Here is a 23,416-nt window from a genome sequence, read left to right on the forward strand (position 1 = left end):
CTCTGCCACCATCCCAGCAGTGAGAGTGGCTGCTCCCACCCTGGTGCTGGCTCCACTAGTGGTACAGCTCCTTCCCAAATGGGATTTGAGATGTCATTTAAGAAAACGTAATCTTTTTAAAGGCTGCTTCTTTGAAGTGGAGGGCTGTGAAGATGTGGCTTAGCTGAGGGTTACACAAACAAGTGAGACCACATGGCCATGAGCCGGTGGGCAGAGCTGCCCGACACATGCAGCTCTGCAAGCAAACAGACCTGCTCTGCCCCAAAACCAGGTGAGAATGAACCACTCTGGGATGTGAAGAGATGATTTGCAAGGCATAGGCGAGACAGAACCAGAAGGTGGGGCTTTTCATTCCTGACTCAGCCCTCTGTTTGCTACACGCTACTACTGCTTCCTATCCCGCATGTTTACCCAAATACTTCCCTTGCAGACATTTAATAGTCAGTAAATAATTTTTTCACATACATATTTAAGTTGCTTGCTATTTCTGATGTAGGCAACAAACTCGTGAAAATGCAGACCCCCAACTTTCATATGTATATTTTGGAGAGCAGCATTGGTTTTGTAGGTTTCTCTAAATGATATTGTTCAGGTCAAAAACCAAACAAACACTTCTGATGATGGTGACTCGGAGAGCAGTAACATCCATCCCCTCCCAGCAGCACACCCCTTCATGCACACTGCGAAGCCAATGGCACATCAGCATCCCACAGAATCTGTCCCACTGAAGCTGTTGGCCTTGCTGTAGAAAGAGGCAAATACTTTTTCTGCTTGCAGTCACAAGAATGATACAGGTTTGCTCCGTTTGCCTGCGTTTGTAGGAGATGAGCTGTTTTCTGCTGGAAAAGGTGTGTTGGGTTTTTTTTAATCAGTCCTTTTCAATCCTTTTTTTTAATCTAGAAGAGGTTCCAGGACAGGGTTTGTGTGAAAATTGCCAGAAAGATCAGAATCAGAAAAAAAAGCTTTTTTTTCTCTCCCTCTTGAGTGATTAACCTTGAAGGTGCTGATGAAACCAGTAGCATCAATTAAGAGAGCACGGAGGGTTGGAGAGGGAGAAGTGCTGATGCTTCCCCGATTCTTCTTTAAAACGCAGAACGGAGAAGAAAGGGGATTTTTTCGCACATCTGGCTTTCTGGAGATGTGGTTACAGAGGGCTGTCATGGTGGGCTGCAAAGGGAATCCAACCGCCCATGGAGTTTTGGGCTTTAATTTATGATGCCGGTTCAACCTCAAACTTCCTTGCCCATGCAAAAAAATCCCCAAGAATATTGCTTTTTCTGTGCGCGCTCTCTCATAGGATGCTTTGCCAGGTACCGCCTGGAGCACAGCCAGCCATAGCTTTCACAAAGGGTGAAAAGGTATAGTTCGAACAAAACTGTCAATTAACCCTTTTGAGCTCAGGATTTTGAGGGCAGGGAGTGAAACTTTTGGTACATCTGATCGAATGAATTAAGCTCGTCTTTCTCCGTCCGAGGGCTGGCATGACCAGGGCACAAGACCTAGGAAGTAAACCAGGGGAAGAATTTCGGGTAGGTGTGAGGAAGAGATTTTGTTGAGATTGGCAAACTTCCCACAGACTGTTACGGGAGCCTGGGGCTGCTCAATGACCTCAGGGTAAAAAAAAGTCCATGGCAATTATAATTCCTTAACTGACTTTCAACTGAACCAATAGCTCGATGATATTTCCTAGTAGAAATTTCAAAATTTGGAAGAAAAAGAAAATAATTTTGCCCAAGTGGTTCTTTATTGACATCCCTACCTCCCTGCCCTGCTCAGCCCCTCTCACCTCCCTTGATGTACTCAAGGCTCCTTATAGATCCTACACCATTGCAAGGGAGCTTTCAAATAATTTTAGCACTGAATTTTTGCCGTGAAGCAGAGCAGGAGCGAGGGGATGGGAGCAGCAGAGATGCACGGCTGGGAGAATGATTCTTTCCTAAACAACACAACCCCATCCACGCCACCCAGAGAGGATTGTTTGACTGGGAAGTGTGCAGAAAAAATATACTCATTGATGTACTCATCAAAAAGCCCCTTTCCCCACATCTGGACTCACCAAGCTGTCTCTTACCTGTCCATGATGCTGAGCTGTGGCACAGGGCTCAGACGCTGCTCCCACATGCCCAAACCCAACCAGTGTTACCCTCATAGTACTAGCAGGCCATGGCTAATTTTCAACCAACAGCAGGACAGCGAGGTGTTTCTGTTGCCAGTAAAAGCCCAGGAGCCCCAGTTCAGCACAGCAGCTTCAGCATCCCTTGTCTGCTTGTGTTCCTCCTTGTGCCCATCATGACTGTGCTTGCATCTGGCAAACACTGGTTGTTCTCCTTCCCCTCTTTTTTTCCTATTTCTCTTTGGGAAAGTTTCTTTTGGAGGGAAAATGGGAATGTGGCTGCTTTGGCAAAGATGGGGTTGCAGGGCAGGTGGGCCCCCCGCCCCCACCAGCCGATGCCACACTGAGTGGCTGGGGTGGGGAAACATCTCCCCACATGGCAGGAGAGCTAGCTTTGCTGCTTATTTCAAAGGAATAATGCAGATATACCACTGAGGGAAGCAGGAGCCATCCCATACAGGCTGGAGAGTTTTGCATCAGTTTTAGTGGGTGCCAGCTGGGGCTGGGTGAGGTGGGAGGGGGAGAGGGGAAAGGCTCTCTGCAAATGTCTGAGACAGGGCTGCTCCCTCTCCCCTGGGGCAGTGAAAAAAGGCATTCTCTACTGAATTATCAACCTCTTCTCCCTTTTTGCTTTTACCTTTGCTACCTTTTTTGTCTTTCTACAGTCTCAATAGCTGGTGTAAGCACTGCTGCCCTGTGCACTCCTCAACTACCCTCCCCATGCTCAGCAGAGGAGACAGGGCCAGCCAGACCGTGGCCACCACACCCCCCTACACCCCCCCTCTGACTTGCCCCACACTCGCACTTCCCACCCTCTTCCTCCCTGCTTTTTGCTAGGCTGCCTCCCAGATTTGTGGGTCCATGCTTCATGCGCAGACACATTGTGCCTGGGGGACAAGGTGGTTGCAACGCACCCAGGGAGAACTCAAGTAAAGATGGGTTATATAGCTGCAAAAGCTCAGAGGGCAGGAGTTACTGCTGCTGCAGCATGAAAAGATGGGACTTCCCATCTCCAGCATTGGTGAGAAACCCTCTTTTCTTCTCTGAGAGCACATTCAGAGAAGCATCAGGGCACAAATGTGTGTGCTCTGGAATAGCGAGGTTGGATGTGGTGTAGGAACCCTTCATCAGCATTTTTATCCTCGAGTGTCACTATTTGGAAATACCAGCCTGAGACTGTGCATCAGGCTGGAGGGGCTCTGGGAAGTCTCTTGGCGCTGTGGGACATGGGCAAAGCGTGGCGTGGACAGAGGGAGGGAGCGGTGTAGGAGCTGTGCAGCTGCTGAGGGACCTGCCAGGGCATGGGTGGCAAGTGCCGTGGGAAGGGGACCTGGGGAAGGCCCCAAGGATGATGCGACTGGTATGTTGCAGGGAGCAACAAGAGTTTGAGGAGAAAGGGCTGAAGGTGGGGGAGCCAGGTGCATCAGCAGATAACAGCATCCCTGAGGCAGAGCCATGATAAAGATGGGTGCAACCCTATAAGGCATGAGCAGAGAGGTTTCTAGAAGGGGAGGACATAATTAGCCATTGCCCAAAGCCTGAGATGGCCCTGCCTGCAGGCTGGTACGAAGCAGGATGGGTGGCTGTATCAGGACCAGTCCAAGGAAAGAAGGGAAAAATGGTACAGGGAGAAGTGCCCAAAAGCAAGTGAGACCTTGGGGATCATCTGGCAGCCATGGCAGGAACCATGCCGTGACCATTGCTCTTGCAGTGGAGCTGCCATTCCCTGACAGGACATCTCCATCTGTCTGCCTGAGACCACTCAGGGTAGACCCCAGGAGCCCATACATAGGGCATTTGAGCTCCCCACTCCCAAGTGCATGCAGGAAGGGCTCCCCCCCATCCTGCTGTGATGTGCTCTCAGACAAATATTTCCTCTCCTCTGCCAGGGCTTCATCTCACAGCAGCAGCTCCCAACAGCTGCTCTCTGAGTTGGATCAAGCAGGGAGTGAGCAGAGCTTGAGCAAGCAGGGTTAGAGCAAGGAGGGAGCAAGCAGAGTTAGAGCTAGAGGTGGTGAGCTCACCTGCAGCATCCCAGCGCTTTCCAGGAGGGAGCAGATGGTGACGAGCATCTTGGTCCTGGTGCAGTGCTCCTCCTGATGAACCCTTCAGCATTTCCAAAACAGCACACATGAAGTGTAGGATTTGCAGTGGGGGTGGCAGGGATCCATCCAGGCTAAGCACCCCTGTGAGTGATGGCAATTCTTATTTAGTCTGTCAACCAACAGCACATCTTAGAATCACAGAACGGATTGGCTTGGGAAGGACCTTCAAAGATCATCTAGTCCAACCCCCCACTGCCATGGGCAGGGATGTCTTTCATCAGGTTGCTCAAAGCCTGTCCAACCTGATCTTCAACACTTCCAGGGATGGGGCATCCACAACTTCTCTGGGCAACTCCTTCCAGTGTCTCACTACCGTCACTGTAAAAAAAAAGGTCTTCCTTATATTTACCCTAGATCTACCCTCTGTTAGTTTAAAAGAGTTGTCCTGTGTCTACGGGTCCTGGTAAAAAGTCTCCAATTTATTTTATAAGCCAACACAACAAGGTCTCCCTGGAGCCTTCTCTTCTTGAGGCTGACAACCCCAACTCTCTCAGCCTTTCTCCACTGCAGAGGTGTTCCAGCCCTCTGACCATTTCCATGGCCTTCTCCAGATCTGCTCTAAAAGGTCCATGTCTGTCTTATACTGGGACCCCAGAGCTGGATGCAGTCTCATGAAAATGGAGTAGAGGAGGAGCATCCCCACTCTTGACCCGCTGGCCACACTGCTGGCAATGCACCTAGGAAACGGTCGGCTTTCTAAGCTGCAAACAAACATTGCCAGCTCATGTCCAGTTTGTCACCCACCAGTATCCCCTACTCGGCAGGGTTGCTCTTAATCCATCCACCCCCAGTCTGTACTGACGTCTTCCTGCAGAGTTACAGCCAGCTGCCAACACATGAGGTGGCAAAAGGTTTTCTGCTGATAAAACCATGGGGTTGTCCTTTCAGCCCAGTGGTGGCAGTGAGTTTTGTTATGCTCTTGGTGTTTTAACCTTGCCCACATCTAAGGGGTCCTTGCCCTAAGTGATGCTCAAGGCTAGGAGAGCTGTCAGGCTCCTTCCGTCTGCTAAGAAAGCTTTTGGCTGGCTTTGGAAACTGTAGCAGGGGAGGAAGGGAGAAGTCCTGGGGAGAGAAAGGGTGGACATAGTGGCAAAGAAAAATAAAAAGGAAAGAATTTGTCTGCAGGCAGTGAACGAACTAGCTTCACACCTCACCTCGTGAGCTCAGTCTGGCTGCTCCCGTGCTGCCAGAAGAGCACGTCTCTGCTGAGCAACTCTCATCGCTGGTGCGGGCCTTCAGCTGCCCCTCACGTGCCCTGGTGAGGTGGCTGAAGGTGATTTGGGGTCTGAATGTAACTTACCTTTTGCTAAAGATCTGCCTTCTTCCACCAAATCCTCCTTCCCAAAAAGCTTGGGGGTTCCTAGGGTCCATGCCCTTCCCTTGGTTGCCTTCCCCACCTGGCACTGCTTGAGCTGGGATGAATGAGCCCATGGGTGTTGGGCAAAGCTGATGGGCAGCAGCAGGGCATTGCAGGGTCGGTGGGTCCAGCTGAATACCCCTGTACCCTTTTCCTTGTCTTCCTCCTTCAGAGCGAGCCCGGGATTACCTGCACAAGACTGGACGCTTCATTGTCATCGGTGGCATTGTCTCGCCTGTGCACGACTCCTACGGGAAGACGGTGGGTCATCCTGCTTTTCCCTTTCTGCGTCCTATGTGCAATGGTATCTCTGAAGCCAGAGGTGAGCACTGAGCAGTGCTGCCTGCATCCATTGTTGTTTCATGCACTTGCTCTGCCCAGGGCAGCTTCTGACCACGGAAAGTCTCTGAGAGGAGAGAGAAGATGAAACCACTCTTCTTAAGATAAAAACTGCAGTGAGACCTTACCACCAGCCGAAGTACTGACAGCAAAGAGAAACATTCCCACTCAAAATGGTGGTGGTCATCTTATTGGGTTTGTTTGTTTGTTTGAAGGATTTCAAATTTTATTGTGGGGATGGCAATGATGCAAACAGGGACATTTAAAGGCACTCTCTGGGACAGGGGGAGATCCAGATTAGGAGTATTAGAGACTTTCTTCCTCTCCTGAAAGCTGGAGAAATTTTATCAAGAAACCACCATCCCCATGTCTGGTCCCACTGCAAAACAAGGCTGACAGCAGTGGTGCTGAGCAAATTTCACCGACTGGTGCATAACTGGGGCTGAAGCAAGGCAGGAACTCATCTCCTCAGGCAAACAGGAGCTTAAGTAAAATTTTGTGGGCAGGAACAATTCTTTCTGGCCTGTCTCATCTGAGCGAAGCCAAAGTTCTGCCCTGGGAAGGTCTGCAAGGCTGGCCAGGGCACGAAGCTTGCCTCCCATAACTGTTCCTCCACCATCCTCTCTTGCAGGGTTTGGTCTCAAGCCGGCACCGCCTGACCATGTGCCAATTGGCTGTCCAGTCCTCCGACTGGATTAGGTGAGTGGCAAAGGCCATAACCGTGGCACCAGCAGCACGAGGCAGCCCTGCCTCTTCCCCGGAACTATGCTGGCAAAGTCCTGCATGCGAAGTGGAGATGCCCACAGCTGCTAGAGCTCCAGGATGGAATTTCTCCTCTCCCAGTCAAAGCTTGATTAAAAAACAGTAGCGTTCCTCTCTAAGTCTTGCAGAGAACTGATGAGGAGCCTTACACTGTCCTTCAAGGGAACCCTTTGGCTTCAGGGGGTCTTGCAAGCCCCCCGTGAGCCAGTGGTGTCTGGGTGGGACCCAAAGTCATCCAGCCCATCCCCACCTCATGCAGTGGCACCTACACCTGCAGCCCCAGCCCACAGACTTTCCCCTTCCCAGTATTGCCACGTAGTGTTGGGAAGCTGAGATGGGATCAAAAACATCTTTGGGCTGCCCTTAGAAAACAGGGTTGCATACATGTAGTTACATCCAAGGCAAATGAAAACTGGTGAGTTGGATACCAAGAGTGGAAAGATGTCCAGGCACATGTTCAGGTCCCCATAGCTATCAAGGAGAGCTGGGTGGAAGGACTGGAGGAAGGACTTGGTTTATAGCAGAGCTGGAGCAGTGATGGTGGCTGCTCGTGGCACTGCTGGCCAGTCCAGTGGGGAGGAGGTGGCATGGCCAGGAGGTCCAGGCAGTGGCCATTGGATAACATTGTTGTCTTGCTTTGGTCCCCGCAGGGTGGACCCCTGGGAGTGCTACCAGGATACCTGGCAGACCACCTGCAGCGTGCTGGAGCACCACCGCGACCTGATGAAGGTGAGGAAGCCCCCTTGCCACGGGTGCACCCAAGGGGAGGGCACGGGGAGAGCGCTGGGGTGGGTTTGCTTTTGCATCAGCATGTGGACATCAGCCACCAAATTATGGCTGGGACGGAGAGAAGACTAGCAGGAACGTACCTGAGATCCTGACCTAAGGAGGTGTGAGATACCTTGTCACAGGCTCTTTGAGCTCCTTGCCATGATGGTAAAAGCAAGTTGAACACTACAGCCAGGTCCAGCAGCAGCCCCAGACCCATGCACACCAGGAGGGGAGCAGGGGCGAAAGCAGAGTGAAGGCAGGGTTGGCCATAAACCAAATCATTAATGCCAACCTCTTGCTCCACCCTGAGGAAAAGGAGAGGTGGATGGGCATCCCCACTCACCAGCTGAGCCAAAAATGCTGTATGACCCCAAAGGAGTGACTCAGTGGGAAAATTCAACATCTGGGGAGTCCCTGGGGAGCACAAAACCTGTGAGGAAAAGTGCCTCCAAAGCACAGGCAGGTCAGAGCTGAGGAGGAAGGTGAGTGCCCTTGGGTGACCATAGGAATGGGGAGAGCAGGGCTGCTGCAAAGACTTAGCTATAGCAAGTAAACCAAGGGCAGGAGGTGAATAAAACAGCATCACACAACCTCATGGGCAGCCCAGACAGGAGGCACAGAAGTAACATTAACCAGCTGAGGAGGATGTACAGTGCATGCAGGGATGATGGTGTTGAAGCCAGGGAGCCCCTGGAGGTGCCTTCCTTCTTCTGCAGGGACCAGTGGAGGAGAAGAGGGCACATTTGCTCCCAGGATAACGTGTGAGCTGCCGGCTTTGCACCACTGATACATCAGTTGCTGTATTTTTGTTTATCCATCAGAATTTGTGAGCATCTCCAGGCAATGGGGGCAATGCCTGCCTGCAGGCAGCACAGCCGCAGTCTTGCCAGCCTCATGGCTACACACCAAAAGTTAATCCCACCATTCCCAGTCTTGATCATGAGTCATTATCCACAGGGTCCTGCTGTCCCCAGGACCATCTGGTGAGGTCAGATGGGACCGGGGATCCTAAAGTGAGCTTGGACATACCTATCACTGAAGATGACTTTGAGCCTGGGATGTGAAGGCTCAATATGAAGGTCATAAAGGTTTTGGGAGCTAGCTGGGGTGAAGGCACTGTTCTATCTACATCTGTCCCTTGTTGCAGAGAGTAACTGGCTGCATCCTCTCCAATGTCAACACGCCCTCCATCACCCCTGTGATCGGCCAGCCCCAGAATGAGTCCTCACAGACAATCTACCAGAACAACAACGTCTCCAACAAGGCCACCGCAGGTAGGTGGAAGTGGGGTAGGGAAGAAGGAGATGAACACCCACCCCTCACCTCCCAGCCAGGGCTGCCAAATGTTAGGAACGGTGCTCCATCATCTTATTTTTGGGTCAGGTCACTCATCAGGCTCCATGCATGAAGCCCATGGTCAGATGGAGATGCAATGGAGGAGTTAGCATCCAGCACAGCAAGGAGAGCCAAGAATGGCTAAAAATGACTGTGGAATCTCACTGGACTTCAGCTGGATGATGTCCAGGTGGTGAGATCAGCTAAGAGAAAGGCTACCTGGTACCCACAGGGTGCATGCAAGGGACGAACTGGCAGGAGAGGTGATGTAGCTGGATTCCCCACAAGCTGGCGGGATGTGGGACACAAAGGTATTAGATGGGGAGAAGAGGGAGGATTACTTAAATCCCATAAGAACAAACATCTTGAGGTTTTGGGGTTTTTTTTTAGTGATTTTAGCTGTCCAGCTTGTCTCTTCAAGGCACAGCACTACACTTTCGCAGGAGGTGGCACTGAGGGGATGCTGAAAGCAGCTCCTGTACCTGGGCACAGGAGTGTCCAACAGGATCGCAGTGGCCAAAGCATTCATGTGGTTCAGTCTGCCAGGGCATCATTGTCTCTCTGGTTAACTTTTCTTCTTCTCCTTTAGCAAAGATCCTGGGGAAAGTGGGAGAAAGCCTGAGCCGGATCTGCTGTGTCCGCCCACCCATGGAGCGCTTCACCTTTGTGGGTAGGTAAAGACCCAGCATTGCTTAGGCTTCAGTTCCAGCCCCCCGCCTTCCTCCCAGGCTGGGCACCAGCATCTCTCTTTCTCTTCCCTTCTCCAGATGAGAATGCCAATCTGGGGACAGTGATGAGATACGAGGAAATCGGTGAGTACACCTCCGTGTTCCTCAGACTGGCACTACATGGCTCGGGAGTATCCACACAACAGATCCAGGGGTGAACAGAGGATGCCAGGCCATCATCCCACCCTAGTGCTAGCTATCAGGGCTTAGGGGTGAAACAGGAGCAGCCTTAAACTGGCCTGAGCCCATTCCTGTTGGCAGTCAAGCAGCCTAAAATGAGGGAGTGAGCAGGGGGACCTGGCTCCCAGCACCACAGTGTCATGCCTTGAGAGTCAACCCAAGCGCTGTGAAACCTGCCCTACCACAGTGGTATCACCCACATCCTCATGTTGCTCACAGCCCTGCCAAGCCTTGCTCTCAGCAGCAGGAGGGATTTCAGCTGCCTGAGCAGCCATTGTGCTCCTTTCCCATAAGTTTTAGACCCAGCAGGCTACCATATGCTTGGCACAGTCGTACATCACCCAGATCTCTTCATGGGGATGGTGGCTTGCTGTCAGCTTGCTGATGTTTTTGAGACCCATTTCATGGGCTAGCTCGTACCCAGCCTGACACAACACCCATCCTAGCACCAGAAACATGCAGAGCCCAAAGGATTTGGCCACCTGGAAATGCCAACCAGAGAGGCACTTTCCCATGCAGCAACCTCTTCCCACCCTTCCAGGTGGGTTTGTGCCTTTCCTCTGGTGGTTGTGCAAATAAATTTACTCTTATGGGCCTGTTGGTGCAGAAAGCTCCTTCCTGTAGCACAACTTTTTTACTGAGCATCAAAGCCAACCCTCAAAGCAAGCTGACAGCAAGCACATGTCGCAGCCTGTGGCGAGAAAGGAAGGACATGGAAGTCCTCCAGACAAGCAAGGAAAACCTTTGGTCCTTCACTCTCAGCTTTGCTAAAGCAAACACAGACATGCCCAGAGCTCTGAGCCATCCCCTGGACTCTCCTTGCTGGCGGGCAGCTGGAGAACGAAGTGATTGTTGGTGCCCATAGTGTGGGGCAGTGACTCGCTTCCCCGGGAATACCCCACCTCCAGGCTGGAGCACAGCCGTAGTTTGACAACACATCTCAATGACGACCACAACCCAGCAGCACAGGAGATGAGCTGAAGTAGAGTGGGGGGGTATTTTATGTTTGGTAACAACAGGGTTGCAGGAAGGACCACAGGATCTTTAGTAGGACTTGTTTTGGCAGGGGAGGTCTGTGTGGAAGAGGATCCCCCCAAGCAGCACAGTGGGATGGCAGTGGGGGGTGCCTGCTCAGCCCCATTTGCACCCACCTCTGAGCTTCTCCCCTTCTTTTCTTCAGAGCTTCGCATCTTACTGCTCTGCGGCAGCGACCTGCTGGAGTCCTTCTGCATCCCTGGTCTCTGGAATGAGGCGGATGTGAGTTGTCACTGCCAGGCATCCCTCTGTGCTCCTCTTCCCCAGGCTCCCTTCCTCCCCATCATCCTCATCTACTTCCCACACACACTGCTCCTGGGAGACACTTGGGTCCCCTGGGATGGCAGGAGCTGTGCCCACCATCCCCTCCACTGCCTCCATCCCAACACTGACCCTCACCTCCCCTGCACATGGGCAGCCTGAGGGACAGGGTCTTCTGTCTCTGATTCACCAACCCTGCCCAGCCTCTCCTTCCACAGACCCAAGCCCTTCTCCCACTCACACAGAAATCACCTGGGCTGCAAGGTAAGCCCATCCCAAGGGATTTCCAAATGATGTGCTCCGACTACTTGTCCCTTGGAAGGAGCCAGCATCGATAAGTCCCAGCAGAGCAAGGCATGGAGGTAGGAAATGAGAGGTTTAAAAAAGCTGGCCTGATGTTACAAATTAAATACATTTACAGCCAAATCAACAGCTTTCACTTAATAGAATTTGCTAACCCAGAGCTCTTTTGGTGATCCTAGTTTGTCCTGAGATGGGTGAGGTAATAGGAGCCACCCCCAAGCAGTGGCAAACTTGGCCACCAGCCTTTGCGCAAGCTCAGGTTTCCTGTGTCTGAGGCAGAATAACCCTACAAAGACCCCTGTCAGGACCAGCACATCCATCCTGCTCATACAGCCTTCCAGTGAGGCAGAGGTCTCCTCCTTCTTGAGCAACCTATTCTGGTGCCACCCTCTCTCTACACAACAAGCCCTCCCTAAAGCCTAAACTCAATGTCTAGTAGCAGGGTTTATCCCTGTGCCTTTTTTATTTTGCCCTCTACAGACCACTCACCATACCTTGATAAATCCAAGTTTCTGCTAGACTGTCCAGATTACCTCAAATTCACTTTCTATCTCCACCCAGAATGTGGTCAAGCTTTCATGGTGCGAGGGGTTGGCAGGTTTTGCATGGTCTGGTTATGAAAGCTCTCCTTGCTTTGGCTTGCTCCTAGATGGAGGTGATCGTTGGGGAGTTCGGGATTGTGGTGGTGCCCCGGGATGGAGCAGACCCCGACCGGATCATGAACCACTCCTCCATACTCCGCAAGTACAAAGTAAGTGGGTCCAGACGTGGCCTGAGAAGGTTATGAAAGGACCCGCAGCCTCTCTTTATCCAGGGTAGCACTTCAGCCATGGGACACAAAATGTCTTAAGGCCAGATGCTCTCAGCTGCTATGCGGGATGAACAATTGGGCCACCACACAGCAGCCCCCATATGCCAGCAGATCAGAGGGGCTTGGTGAGGCAGATGCCCACTTTCAGGTCAACCTGTCACTCCTCTCTTCCTCATTCCCCCGCAGAACAACATCCTGGTGGTGAAGGATGACTCAAACCACCCCATGTCGGTTGTCAGCTCCACCAAAAGCAGGTGGGTGATGCAGGGGGACTCCTGCTATGGAGCAGGGAGAGGGGTGCCCCCAGCCAGCCCCTCCATCTGCAGGGGCACATGACCCACCTAAGTGGATTCTGACCCCTTTCTCTCTTCCGACCCCCTCAGACTGGCCCTGCAGCATGGGGACGGACACGTCGTGGATTACCTCTGCCAGCCTGTCATCGACTACATCCTCAAGAGCCAGCTCTACATCAACGCCTCCGGCTAAGTGCCAGAGGCCTTGCAGCGAGACAGCCCTCATGTCCTGCCTGCCTACAGCTCTCCATCACTCTTTACTCTCTCTCTCTCAGTCTGTGTCTCCATCTCTCTCCCCACTCCATGGCCTCCTGCCCACGTCTGCCTCTCACCCCAGGCGCCAACACTCCATCGTGCAACAATGTCCAGGGAATCGTGGCACGGCACCAAGGGGAACAATTTGGTCTCTTTTCGGGGAACCACCTTCCCCCTCAATACACAGGGAAGGAGGGGGAACCAGTAAGAGTGATGTGCTCAGTGTGCTCAAGGGGAGGCAGCTCTGTCACCCCCTTTCCAGCATGTCACTGGGAAATGGTCCCCCTGTCCATCCTCTCAGCATGCTCAGAGCAGGGGGTTCCTCTTCCACATCTTCTTACAGTAATTAATCTCAGCAAATCCAGGTCGACGTTTTTTTCCTTAAATAGTTTTATCTTGAGCCCTTTGGACCTCTTGACACGACGACCAAACAAATCCTGGTTGGCAGCAGGCAGTTGTAATTCCAATGGCTCGGTGCCTCTTGGCAGGTGGACCGCCTGAGTCCAGAGGTAGGACAACTCAGCTAACAAAATCTTCCTCCTGGCCATGAAAAATAATGGAGAGGGCATTTCCAAAGGGGAGCAGAGGCCTTGGCAAGCATTGTTGCCAAAGCATTACTAGGGGGAATGTCATGCCTCAATTTTGCTTGGCTGCAAGTGAACCCAACCCACCCTCTAGGCAAATGGAGTTGGGATGATGCTCTACGCCAACCCAGTGTTGGAGGGGGCAGCCCACAGCACCTAGAAAGGGACCTGCCGTTTAGGAAGCCAAGAAAGGAGGGAGGAAGAAGCAGATGGTGACCCAAAGCCTCTGGTGAGAATTTGCCCCAAACCTGGCTGAGCTTCCCAGGGGTTGGGTCCAGCCCCATCCTCTAGCCTCCAGTTCTCCATTTCTGTCTGTAAACTTCCTCCTCCTCCCTCTGCTCCTACCCTCTTCCTCTCCTTGAAGAGTTTATTAAACGCATGATACTTTCCCCCTCCCAAACCGGCTGTGGCTACTTTGCACATCTCCTGGGACAAGCCAGGCTCCCGCTCTCCTACCTGTGACATGCCCCCTTGTACCAGGGATGGAGCTTAGTGGAGATTCTCGCGTTAAAGCGCGGCAGGTGATATGGAGCAAAAGAAAAATTTTTAATTCCTGCAGAGAAGAGGACTTCTTGTTGCTGAAGCAGCCTGTTGTCCTGCTGAGCCTCCCTAGGGTGCAAGGACCCTGCACAGCCCCTGGGGAAGGTCACAGCTACAAGGAGGAAGGTACGGTCCTGCTTTACTCCTCACCTTTTCTTCTCCCTTTGCTCCATCTAACCTTGTATCACTTTGGGTATAGCCCGGCTGCCTATAGCTTCTGGACATCTGCCCACTCCCCGCAAATTTGGGCTAACTAGGCTCAGGCTAGAACCCCCCCCAAGGCATGACTGCTGCCTGTTGCCGGCTTTGTGGCTTTCCTAGGGCAGCACTGTGACTAGCTGCTGGTCCCCAGCAAGGGATGGGGTTATGTTGAGACACCTGAAGGCTGAGAGTCCTCCAGGGTGTTTCAAGGAAAGATCTGAAATTACCTTTCCTTTTTTTTTTTTCTTTAAGCATCTGCAAAGGGTCTCAAGCTGCTGACATGAAAGCTCCAGAGATAAAACGTTGTGCTAAATTTGGTGACCTGCTGGATGCTGCTGGCATCTCTGTGACAAGAAGCAACTTTGGACAAAACAAAGTAGCTGACAGCATTGCAGCCGGCAGGGTTTTATTAGCAGTAGCTGACGACTTCTCAAGGAGGGCACAGCCCTTCCCAGAAGGGAAAGCAAGAAAGACAGAAGTGATATGACTTGCCCAAAGGCCAGAAGAGGTCTTTCCTTGCCGGGGTTTTCCCTCCACAGGGAGAGGCTTGTTTGGGAATGGTCATAAATTTGGCAGCTAAATCCCTCAGTGCCAGTTTTGGTCTCTCCAAACGGTTTTGTACGTATCCCATGGGGATACAGAGACTCCAAAGAAGAGAGGGTGGCGAGACCGTGCAGGGTGCAGGGATGCCTCTTCTCCAGGGAGGCCTTTAGCCAGTTTGAGCTGCTCACTAACACCCTACTGAGCTCCCTTAGCTAACACACCGGGCAGGTGCCTGTGGTGGGACATCTCATCCATGAGACACCCAACGTACGTCAGCCGGTAGCTGGACTCCCCTCCACCTGTTGGTCTCACATGTTTGTTTTTTCAGTCTCTCCCCCCTCTCCACGCCAACACAGAAGTTATTTTGGACAGCAGCCTCCTCTCCTTGCCAGATGTCTCCAAAACACACATACACACAGAGAGGGACTCTAACTTCCCGGAGGAGCAACGCCTTCTTTGAAAGGGGAGGAAGGTCAATGGGGTTTAACTGAGGAAAAGACAAATAAAACAAAGGAGATGGAGAAGGAAGGTAGGCAGCGCATCCGAGAGCCATCTCAGATCCTCCCTCCCTCAGGTAGATGGGACACACGGGAAGCCAGCTGGCTTCCTGTCCCATCGCGGTTAGGATGGCATGCCTTAGAGACGTAGCGTTGTGGTACAGATGATGAGTATATTCTGTCTTACTAGTCTTAACCTGCGCCTTGGTGTATCTGTTCAGTAAAACTCACAGTATGGGGGTGGGATGTGGGGTTTGTAACAGGTCATTCAGCTCTGGGGCTGGTTTGGAAAATGTCTTTGGGTGGGTATGGAAAAAAAATATCATCCTTGAAGGTCCATGTGACCACCAGGGAGGTGAGGACTGGGGTTTCCAGGGTGCAGGGGAGGGGTGGGAAGGTGCTCGTGGGTTTTGGTCTTCGAACCTGCACTTTTAAATAGTGAAATTTGCTGAAAGAGAAATGAACTTCAAATGCCTTTTGAAAAAAATGAAACAAATAGGGGGGAGGGAAAGGGGTTGAAGTTGCCATGCCACTGACTTCACCTTTGTCAAAAGTTTGGGAGCCTGATTTTTTTTTTTTCTTCTCCTGTTGCTATATGAAAAAAACAGTCATTGACAAAAAAAAAAAAAAGATCTTTATCAGCAAAATGTTTAAATTATGTAATAAACAAAACAAAACAAAGATGGTACTGGTGTCATTTCAAAACACCCCAAGACCGAGTCAACACAAAGAGTGCAAGCAGCTGCACTGCTAGGGAAGCTGATAGCCAAACTCCCCCAAAACAGGGAGCTAGAGAAAATAAACCACTAGGCAAGATCCAGCCAAAAGTATTCATTATTTATTAACCTCCTCCCTTTCGAAAAACCCAACTTGTGGAAGAATAAAGCCAGGTCCTTAATATCTGTCCCTATGCTGTACAATGGGAGAAGAAAAACATGCCAGAGGCAAGACTACATCTTGCATAAATAACAGTATAAGGCAGACATATTACTCAGTATATTCTTATCAAGCAAAAGCATGGGCACTGCTTTCTCAGAGAATCAGAGCTAACGAGGGGTGAGCATGTCCCCCAAAGTGCCCTTCTCCATCCAGGCCCTGCGCTTTCATCACTACACTGGTCAGAGGGCTTCAGCAGAGTTGACTGCCAGCTCTTTTTTCCCCTAAAACGGCAGCTAAAGGAAGCTGGGAGCTTCCTTTAGCTCCCAGCTAAAGGATGGAGCTGGAGCCCCAGTAAAGCTGCGGGTGGGTGAGGGGTGCACTGTAGTCTTCAGCTCCTCCAAGCTCTGCTCAGGGCTACAGTGGGAAACCCTGTGCACAACTACTTGAGAAACATCCAGCACCAAGCAGGAGGGAGGGATGGATGGAGTGGGAAACAGGAAGCACCAAAACAGAGGTGGAGATGCATTCCGGACATCATCAATATTTTTAAATGGATGAAATCGGGGTGGTCCAATCAGGATGGGACCAGGCTCTAAAACATGACAGCTTGTGGGTGTAGAACCCTGGAGAGAGCCCCCGTTCCTGTGACAAGTGCTGCAGGGTTCTGGCTTCTTGTGCAGAGGAGACACCTTGCTTCTCCTGAGCTCTGGAAGACCCAGGGAACAGCCTGCTGCCAAACTGACCGGTCTTGGAAGGAAAGGTTGTGCTTGAGTGTGTAAGGGGATGGTAGGGAAACCTGTCCTTGCCCAGGAGGAGTACTAACAAGAAAACCAGGGGGACTGGGGACTCAAAAAGAAGTGCAGGAGAAAGAAAGGGGGTCTTTTCCTCCTGTCTAAAGGGAGCAGGAAAGACTTTCCATTTGAGGAATCCCAGCAGTTCTCTTCTGCTAACCTGCTAGCCCGGGATCCCCTTCTTCCTCCACCTGGCACATCACCCTGAGCTCAAAGGCAGCTGGCACATTGTTTTTATCCTTAAGCAAAACAGTAACCACCTCACTGGGAAGCACTGTGGAAGGCCTGCAGCTTTATGAAAAGGGTCAGCAGCAGCTTCTGATGCTGAATCTCCAAGCCACAGCAAAACCACACCAGCACCACTCCCAGGAAGGTGAGGACTGGGCAGACTGTGAGAAGAAAACCCCGCAAAGCATCACGGATGCCACGGCTCAAAACTCATCCCCCCCCAGCTGCCACTTCACATCGCTCACCTCCTGCCTCCTGAGCTACCGAAGGTGAGGAAGGACCCCACAAAGAACACAAGGAGGTGGTGGCAGTGTCAAAAGTAAGGACAGAGACTCCAGTCCTTCTGTGTGTGGTGGACCAGGAGAGGGGATCCACAGCAGACTGAGAACCTCTCAGCCATGAACTTCAGGCCCTGAACAGTGCAAACTCCCAAGGCTGACACCAAGCAATCCCCACCTGCACCTCAGGGGAATATTGTAGGAATGAGCTGTCCTTCAGCCAGTAGCACCTTCACACAAGCAGACATCTCCTTCCGCCTGTGACTGAGGGACGGACCACTTTGAAAAATCAGGGACTCTCCAGGGTCAGCGTGATGATGCCAACTTCAGCCGGCACGCTGAACCTACGGGTAAGGATCAGTTCAACACAATCAAACGTAACCAGTCCTGCAGGGTTTGGGGAGGGCGGCTGGGCCAGGCTTTCCTGCCTTCACAGCCTGGCAGGTGCTGCAGCCTTTTCAGAGCTCGCTTAGGGCAATTCAATGGCTTTTGTGTTGTAACAGCCCGGAGGAAGACTCTTCTGGATATCCTCCAGGTTCTTAATATCCGCCAGGATCTCGTCGATGCTGCTCTCCAGTGTCTGCACCCGGGCCTTCTGCAGCGTGGCTGTCTGCTCCAGCTCCAACATCTCATCCTTCAGCTGTCTGCTTCTGGTTTTGGCTTTGCTGAAGTTCACCTCGAGTTGCTTCAGGCCCTCCTCATCCACAGCACCAGGCTGGTCTGTTGCACAGGAGGCAAATGAGGAAGAGGTAACCATGGATGGAGGCTGAGGTCTAGATCTTTGTAGATACTTATCTCCACCCTGCTGCCCAGCCCGCTTACAGGCATGATCTGAGGCAGCTTCCCGCACAACTCCCAGCACCCCTGCCTAGACCCCAACAGGGACCCGTCTCCATCCCTGCCTTACAGCTGTGTCGCAGAACCTACTCATCAGACGCAGCAGCTCTTCTAGGGCACCCAATGTCTCCTGCACGACCACCCCTGCCTGGCCAGCCTCGGCGTGGACCCTCTGAGCTTCCTGAGCTGTCTGAAAAAGGCAAGGTGGCAGCTGGTAAGGCAAAGTCTCACCCAAATGTCAACAGGGAAGGGGACAAGGAGCAGGAAATGGGAACCACCTCCTGTATCACTGTGGCATCCGCCTCAACATTAGAAAGCTTCATCTCAAATTCATCATCCACTTCCTTGGCCTCGCGCTGCAGCACGGCCACTGCCTTCTCCAGGGCGAGGACGCCGTCAGCTGTCTTGTTGGCTTCCACCTTCAGCCGCGTAATCTCCTAGGGAAGGCAAAGGGGTCAGAGCACAGACAAAAATCACTCTGGGCACACTGAGGCATGGAGCTGGTAGAAAGTGGTTCCTTCCACAGGGACTCAAAATTGTCACAGGCTCTCCTGGGTCCTTCATGTGCTTCCATCAGTTGCTCCAGAGATTTGTTTCTGTAACCATGGTTCAAACGCTCCTGAGCACATCAGTGAATCGCTGTGGTATTACAGCACTGTCTGGGGGTCAGGCCCACCAACACCAATTCTGGGAGCTCACAAGCCTGCCAGCAACTGTGGAAGTGAAAAATCCCCTTGGTAGCTGAACGGTAGCTACCGTGAGATGCCACAGAGGTCCTCATGGGACAAACACACCCACAGAGCTCCCCACACACCCACTTATCTATAGCCAACTCAGGTACCTCTGCAGGGTCCACTATAGACAAACATCAGCCAAAAAGTCAATGCATCGGGTCCAAAAGCCAACACATCAGGTCCACCATGAAGACCCATCAGAGTTGCCAAACACCTCCTCTTTTTCCATGGGTTTCCCTTCCAAACCCATTTCTGCCAGCTATAGCACCAGGGCTTTCCCTTACCTGCTGGATCCCCATGATGACCTCCTTCGCTTCCCCCGCCACACTGCTGGCCACCTTGGATTCAGAAGCAGCGCTGCCCAGGATCGCTTCAGCTCGGTCTGTCTTCTCCCTGGCACTTGTGACCATGCTGCTGATAACTGGTAGCCTTCTCATGGCATCCTCAGCTTCCCTCCTCTTGTCATCTGCCTGCAGGTTAAACTCTGAAAGAAAGGCATGTGAAGATGAAGCCACACTACGTTTGTGAGATCCCACAACGGGGGGGAAAGGACCAGTTTCTAGGACATTACCCCGGAGGCTCTTCAGGATCTGTTCCACCTCGTAGAAGGTGGCATTGCCAGCACTCACGGCTTGCAGGGCTGTGCTCCTGGCAAGGTTGGCTCGGGACAGCAGCTGCGTCAGCATCTGTGACAGGCCAAAGGGACACAACGGGCATATGAAGGACATGGTACAGGAGCATCAGACTGTCCCTTACCCAGCTCCAGCCATCAGGAGCTATCTTAGCTCTAATCTTTCCAGAAGCAGGTCTTCAGCCTGCGTCATATGGAGGAGGTGTGCTGGCGATACTCTTCACCAGCAGCTCTGCACATGGTGAAGTCTCCCTGGGGCTCCAGAAAACCAACCCCAAGTTCTGTGTCTCTGAGGAAGGTGAACAGCCTAGGACAGCATGTAGGAGCGGTGGGGGGTGCCACAGGCATCCCACTGGGGCTCCAGCTCATGCTGAAGACAACTCAAGCTGCAGCCCCCCAGCAGCCCCCTTCTTACCGCCCTCTTGCCCTCTCCCCTCCGCAGCAGCTGTTTGATTTCTCCCTCCCAGCCCGCTGTGCGGCTCTGCAGCTGCTGGTACTGTGTCATGTAGGTGTCCACCAGGCTCAGGAGAGTGCTGGCATCCTGCTTCAGCTGGGCAGCCTCTCCCTGCAACACAGAGATGGGATGACTGCCTGGGGGTCCCAGTGTCTCCTCGTTGCTCACCGTGAACCACAGCAAGCAGTGATGGATGCTTGTCTCTTGCTCCTTTTACTGCAGCCAGCTATGGGGCAAAAGGGTGAGAAGATACATATACAGTGGCTCTCCAACAGGGTTAGAGTCCTCAGAAGGGTTGAGCTGTTGGCAGGGAGAGTATAGGGGAGAGTGAAAAGGGATTTCCTGGTCCCATAGGCACCTCACCTCAAAGGAGCCTATGTCGGTCACTGTCAGGCGGGACAGGGAGTTGCGGAGCACCAGACTGCCCTGGTAAGCCTTGTCTGCCTTAGAGGCCATCCCATCGGTGTCAGCCTTCAGGCCTCCAGCCAGCGACTTCAGCTCCTCGTACCTGCACGGATGCGGGGTTGAAGAGCACAGCACCAGCCAAGCTGCCAGACTCTGCCACAGCATTAATGCTCCCTCCTATATTGACTTGTTCATGTTCCCAAAGCCCTCCCCAGGACCTCACACAGATTAATCATGCTGGAAAAGCTAATTGCAAATATTCCACGCATCCCAGCCCCTCTGCCAAGTGGAGCATCCGCTGGCTTCTTGCTCATGGCTCCAAAATCCAAAGGTGATTCACACTAGCTGAACCCTCGCAGGCTCCACAGTGGCTCTGTTAATCCCTGCCCTACCATGGGATGTGTCCTCCTGCATGTCCCCATCCAGTTCCTTCACTTTCTCTGGGGCTGTTGCTCACGCCCCACCAGTGGCATGCAAAGTCACAGCACCACAGTGGGCTCTGCAGCAGCACCAGCCCTGCCGGACAACAAGGGGCTAAACCTACTCTCAGGCTAAACCCAGCCCGGACTTGCAACCCAAGCGCAGAGTCCCTCACAGAAGCCTGTCCACACCACGGCATTAAACCCCTTCCCCAGCTGCGGGCAGGACCTGGGAGCACCGTGGGTGTGAAGCAGACGCCCTGCAGAGCTGCCAGCCCTCCACCTCCACTGCTCAGATGTGCCAGCGACCGAAGCCCAGGCAAGTCCCTGCCTGCCCTGCCTCCAACCGCACGCTTCTGGCGCTCGGCTGGGAACGCATGGAAGGGGGCATGGATGTTTGGCCACCCCCACCCTCCTGCCCATGTCCTCCCACAACACTCAGGCGAACACAGCCTCCACTCACCTCCCGAGCAGCCCAAGCAGGGAGCTGGAAGCAGCCGCCTCTCCGCCAATGGCTGCCCGAACCAGCCCCAGTGCCTGCCGCGCATCCTCCTGTGCCGCCTCTGCAGCTCCTTCAATGGTGTTGGCAGCTTGCAGGTGGCTGCAAAGCACAGTGGGAGGGCTCATTAGAAAGGTTTCCCACCCAACTTTTCTCCATCAACTTTATTGTAATCAGAAATGCTGGATTGGACCCTCCCAGGGAACAAAACATGTTTGAGAAGTGGACACACACCTGGTTGGTCCCTCCTGCATCTCCCAAGGGTAAGGGCAGAGGAGCACCAGGAGTGAGGCAGATGCTGCCTGTTCCACTGAGCATCCTCCGCCCAAACTCTGTCCCCAAAAATACTTTCAAAATACACCCAACACCACCCTCGGAGGCACCCTCAGACAGCTCTGTAGGGCAGCGAAGCCAGCTCAGCACCCACATCTTCCCCTGCTCCAGGGCTGGCACAGAGGTTGTGGCAGCTGCAGCCTGGATGTGAGGCAAGGACACCCTAAAAGGGACCTTCTGGACACCCAGCAGGATTTCAGTCCCCCTGCTCTCTCTCAACCACAGTGGGAGGGACTTACCTGTTGGCCAGTCTCAGAGCCTCCTGGGCTAGCATCAAGAACTGATTCGAGCTCCCGGGAAGGTTTGAAATGGGAATGGTCTGAGGAGGGAGAAAGAGAGGCATGAGTGCTTCTTCCTGCCCTCCATCCAACTCAGCAGTGAAAGGGGCGACTGCAGCACATTAAACCTCCACATTCCACCCAAAGAACCCTGCCAGCACTCCTCCAGGTCCCAGCCCTACAGAAATGACAACCAGAATATCCTCTGCACTCAAAAAACCCCAAATGTAGTAACTGGAATACATTAAATTCTTGCTTCCTCCATGGATTTTTTTCAGCCCTAGGCTATACGAGGAGCGTATCTCACACGAGGATGCTCTTACCACCCGGCGCAGGGCGGCTGTGTTGCGGTCCAGGTCCAGCCTGGCTCTCTCCAGCAGCCGCCGGGTGTCCTCCACCTGCTTCTCATACTGGCTCCCAAGAGACATCAGTCGCTCCACTGTTGCCTCGATCTCATCCAGGTGGCTCTGGGAACTGGACACTTGCCCCTTCATCCTGGCCACGCGGCTTTCCAGAGACCTGTCAGAAGCTGGTGAGAAGGAAAGGGAGGTTGGAGAGAAAATTATTGCTGAGCAAACCCCTCCCCTGATACGGCACAGGTGGCCCCTTTGAGGGTAGCGGGTGGGTAGTACCTTGCAGGCTGAGGGCTTCCCTAAGGATGGTCCACAGCGTCGCCTCAACCAGCTGCATCCTCCTCTCTAGCTCCTGGTTCTCAGCCCCACCACCAGCTCGCACCTCCGAGAACAGCAGCTCCAGCTCCGCCAGCTGCTGCAGGTACAGCTCCACCTGCAACCACAGCAGACCGGGCCATCAGCTGGCAGGACACCGAACCCACGGTGGAAAGACCAGGGTGGGAACCACAGTGGGGTCAGAGCATGGAGAAGCTCATTTTTGGGTGAGAAAGGGCTCATTTCTGGATGGGGCACAGCAGGCCAGCAGCTCTAGGTCATCGGGTTTTTTGTTGGCTGAATGGGGTACAAACCCAAAGTTCAGGTGCAGCCTGCAAAATCGCTTCTCACTGACATCAGGAGGAGATGTCTGAGGGTAAGTGTACCCCTGCACCCCATGCCCCTCAGTGGCCCCAGGGCTGGCATAGATGCTCACCTGGGCTTTCACCTGGCCGTAGCATGCTGGGCACTCGCTCTCTTCACAGCTGGGACCCTCGAAGCCAGGCTTGCAGATGCAGCTCCCATCACTCCTGCACTTCAGGGGCTCCGCGCCAGCAGAGTCACAAGCACAGGCTGCAGGTCGGAGTGGCACAGGTTCAAAGGAGCCTGTCCCCACCTCATGTCTCAGCACATGCTTCCATCCACCCTCTCCCTGCTTTCCTCCCACTGTTTCGCTCTGTGCTTCGGTTCCTGCTCTCTGCTTACGCTTTCAAGCCCTGGCTTTTGCAGCATCTCCCTTCCCATCAAGCTGCTCAGCACTCCGGCATAGATTTTCCTACTCATCCCCAGCTCAAACAGCACCCAGCTCTCACCTCTGCACTTGTCGGCAGGATCGGAGGCCAGGGGGTTCCCGAAGAAGCCGTCTTTGCAGCGGTCGCAGTAGAAGCCGGCGGTGTTGTAGATGCACTTGAGGCACTCGCCCGTCTGGCGGTCGCAGTTCCCCACGGCGTTGGGCTCCACATTGCCGTT

General features: G+C 53.0%; 2 protein-coding genes across 2 annotated transcripts in view; one reads left to right on the forward strand and one right to left on the reverse strand.

Moving 5' to 3' along the window:
• Nucleotides 1-5,747: 5,747 nt before the first annotated feature.
• Nucleotides 5,748-12,770, forward strand: NMNAT2 (nicotinamide nucleotide adenylyltransferase 2; the record flags this gene model as incomplete). Its single annotated transcript, XM_010161661.1, has 10 exons — nt 5,748-5,836; nt 6,546-6,613; nt 7,327-7,405; nt 8,595-8,721; nt 9,372-9,452; nt 9,550-9,594; nt 10,871-10,947; nt 11,939-12,040; nt 12,287-12,354; nt 12,484-12,770. Coding segments are annotated over 10 exons (839 nt in total), but the record flags the coding sequence as incomplete, so codon positions are not given.
• Nucleotides 12,771-17,658: 4,888 nt separating this feature from the next.
• Nucleotides 17,659-23,416, reverse strand: part of LAMC2 (laminin, gamma 2) — a 13,695-nt gene continuing 7,937 nt past the window's right edge. Inside the window, 13 exon segments of the mRNA XM_010161662.1 lie at nt 17,659-17,909; nt 18,117-18,216; nt 18,305-18,463; nt 19,045-19,244; nt 19,332-19,446; nt 19,807-19,956; nt 20,209-20,353; nt 21,133-21,270; nt 21,741-21,820; nt 22,103-22,308; nt 22,412-22,565; nt 22,884-23,020; nt 23,260-23,416. The exon segment at nt 23,260-23,416 is cut by the window's right edge and continues 17 nt beyond it. Coding sequence (XP_010159964.1) covers nt 17,659-17,909; nt 18,117-18,216; nt 18,305-18,463; nt 19,045-19,244; nt 19,332-19,446; nt 19,807-19,956; nt 20,209-20,353; nt 21,133-21,270; nt 21,741-21,820; nt 22,103-22,308; nt 22,412-22,565; nt 22,884-23,020; nt 23,260-23,416 — 1,992 coding nt within the window.

Source organism: Eurypyga helias, unplaced genomic scaffold, assembly GCF_000690775.1.
Source record: "Eurypyga helias isolate BGI_N326 unplaced genomic scaffold, ASM69077v1 scaffold27611, whole genome shotgun sequence".
Taxonomy (NCBI): Eukaryota; Metazoa; Chordata; class Aves; order Eurypygiformes; family Eurypygidae; genus Eurypyga; species Eurypyga helias.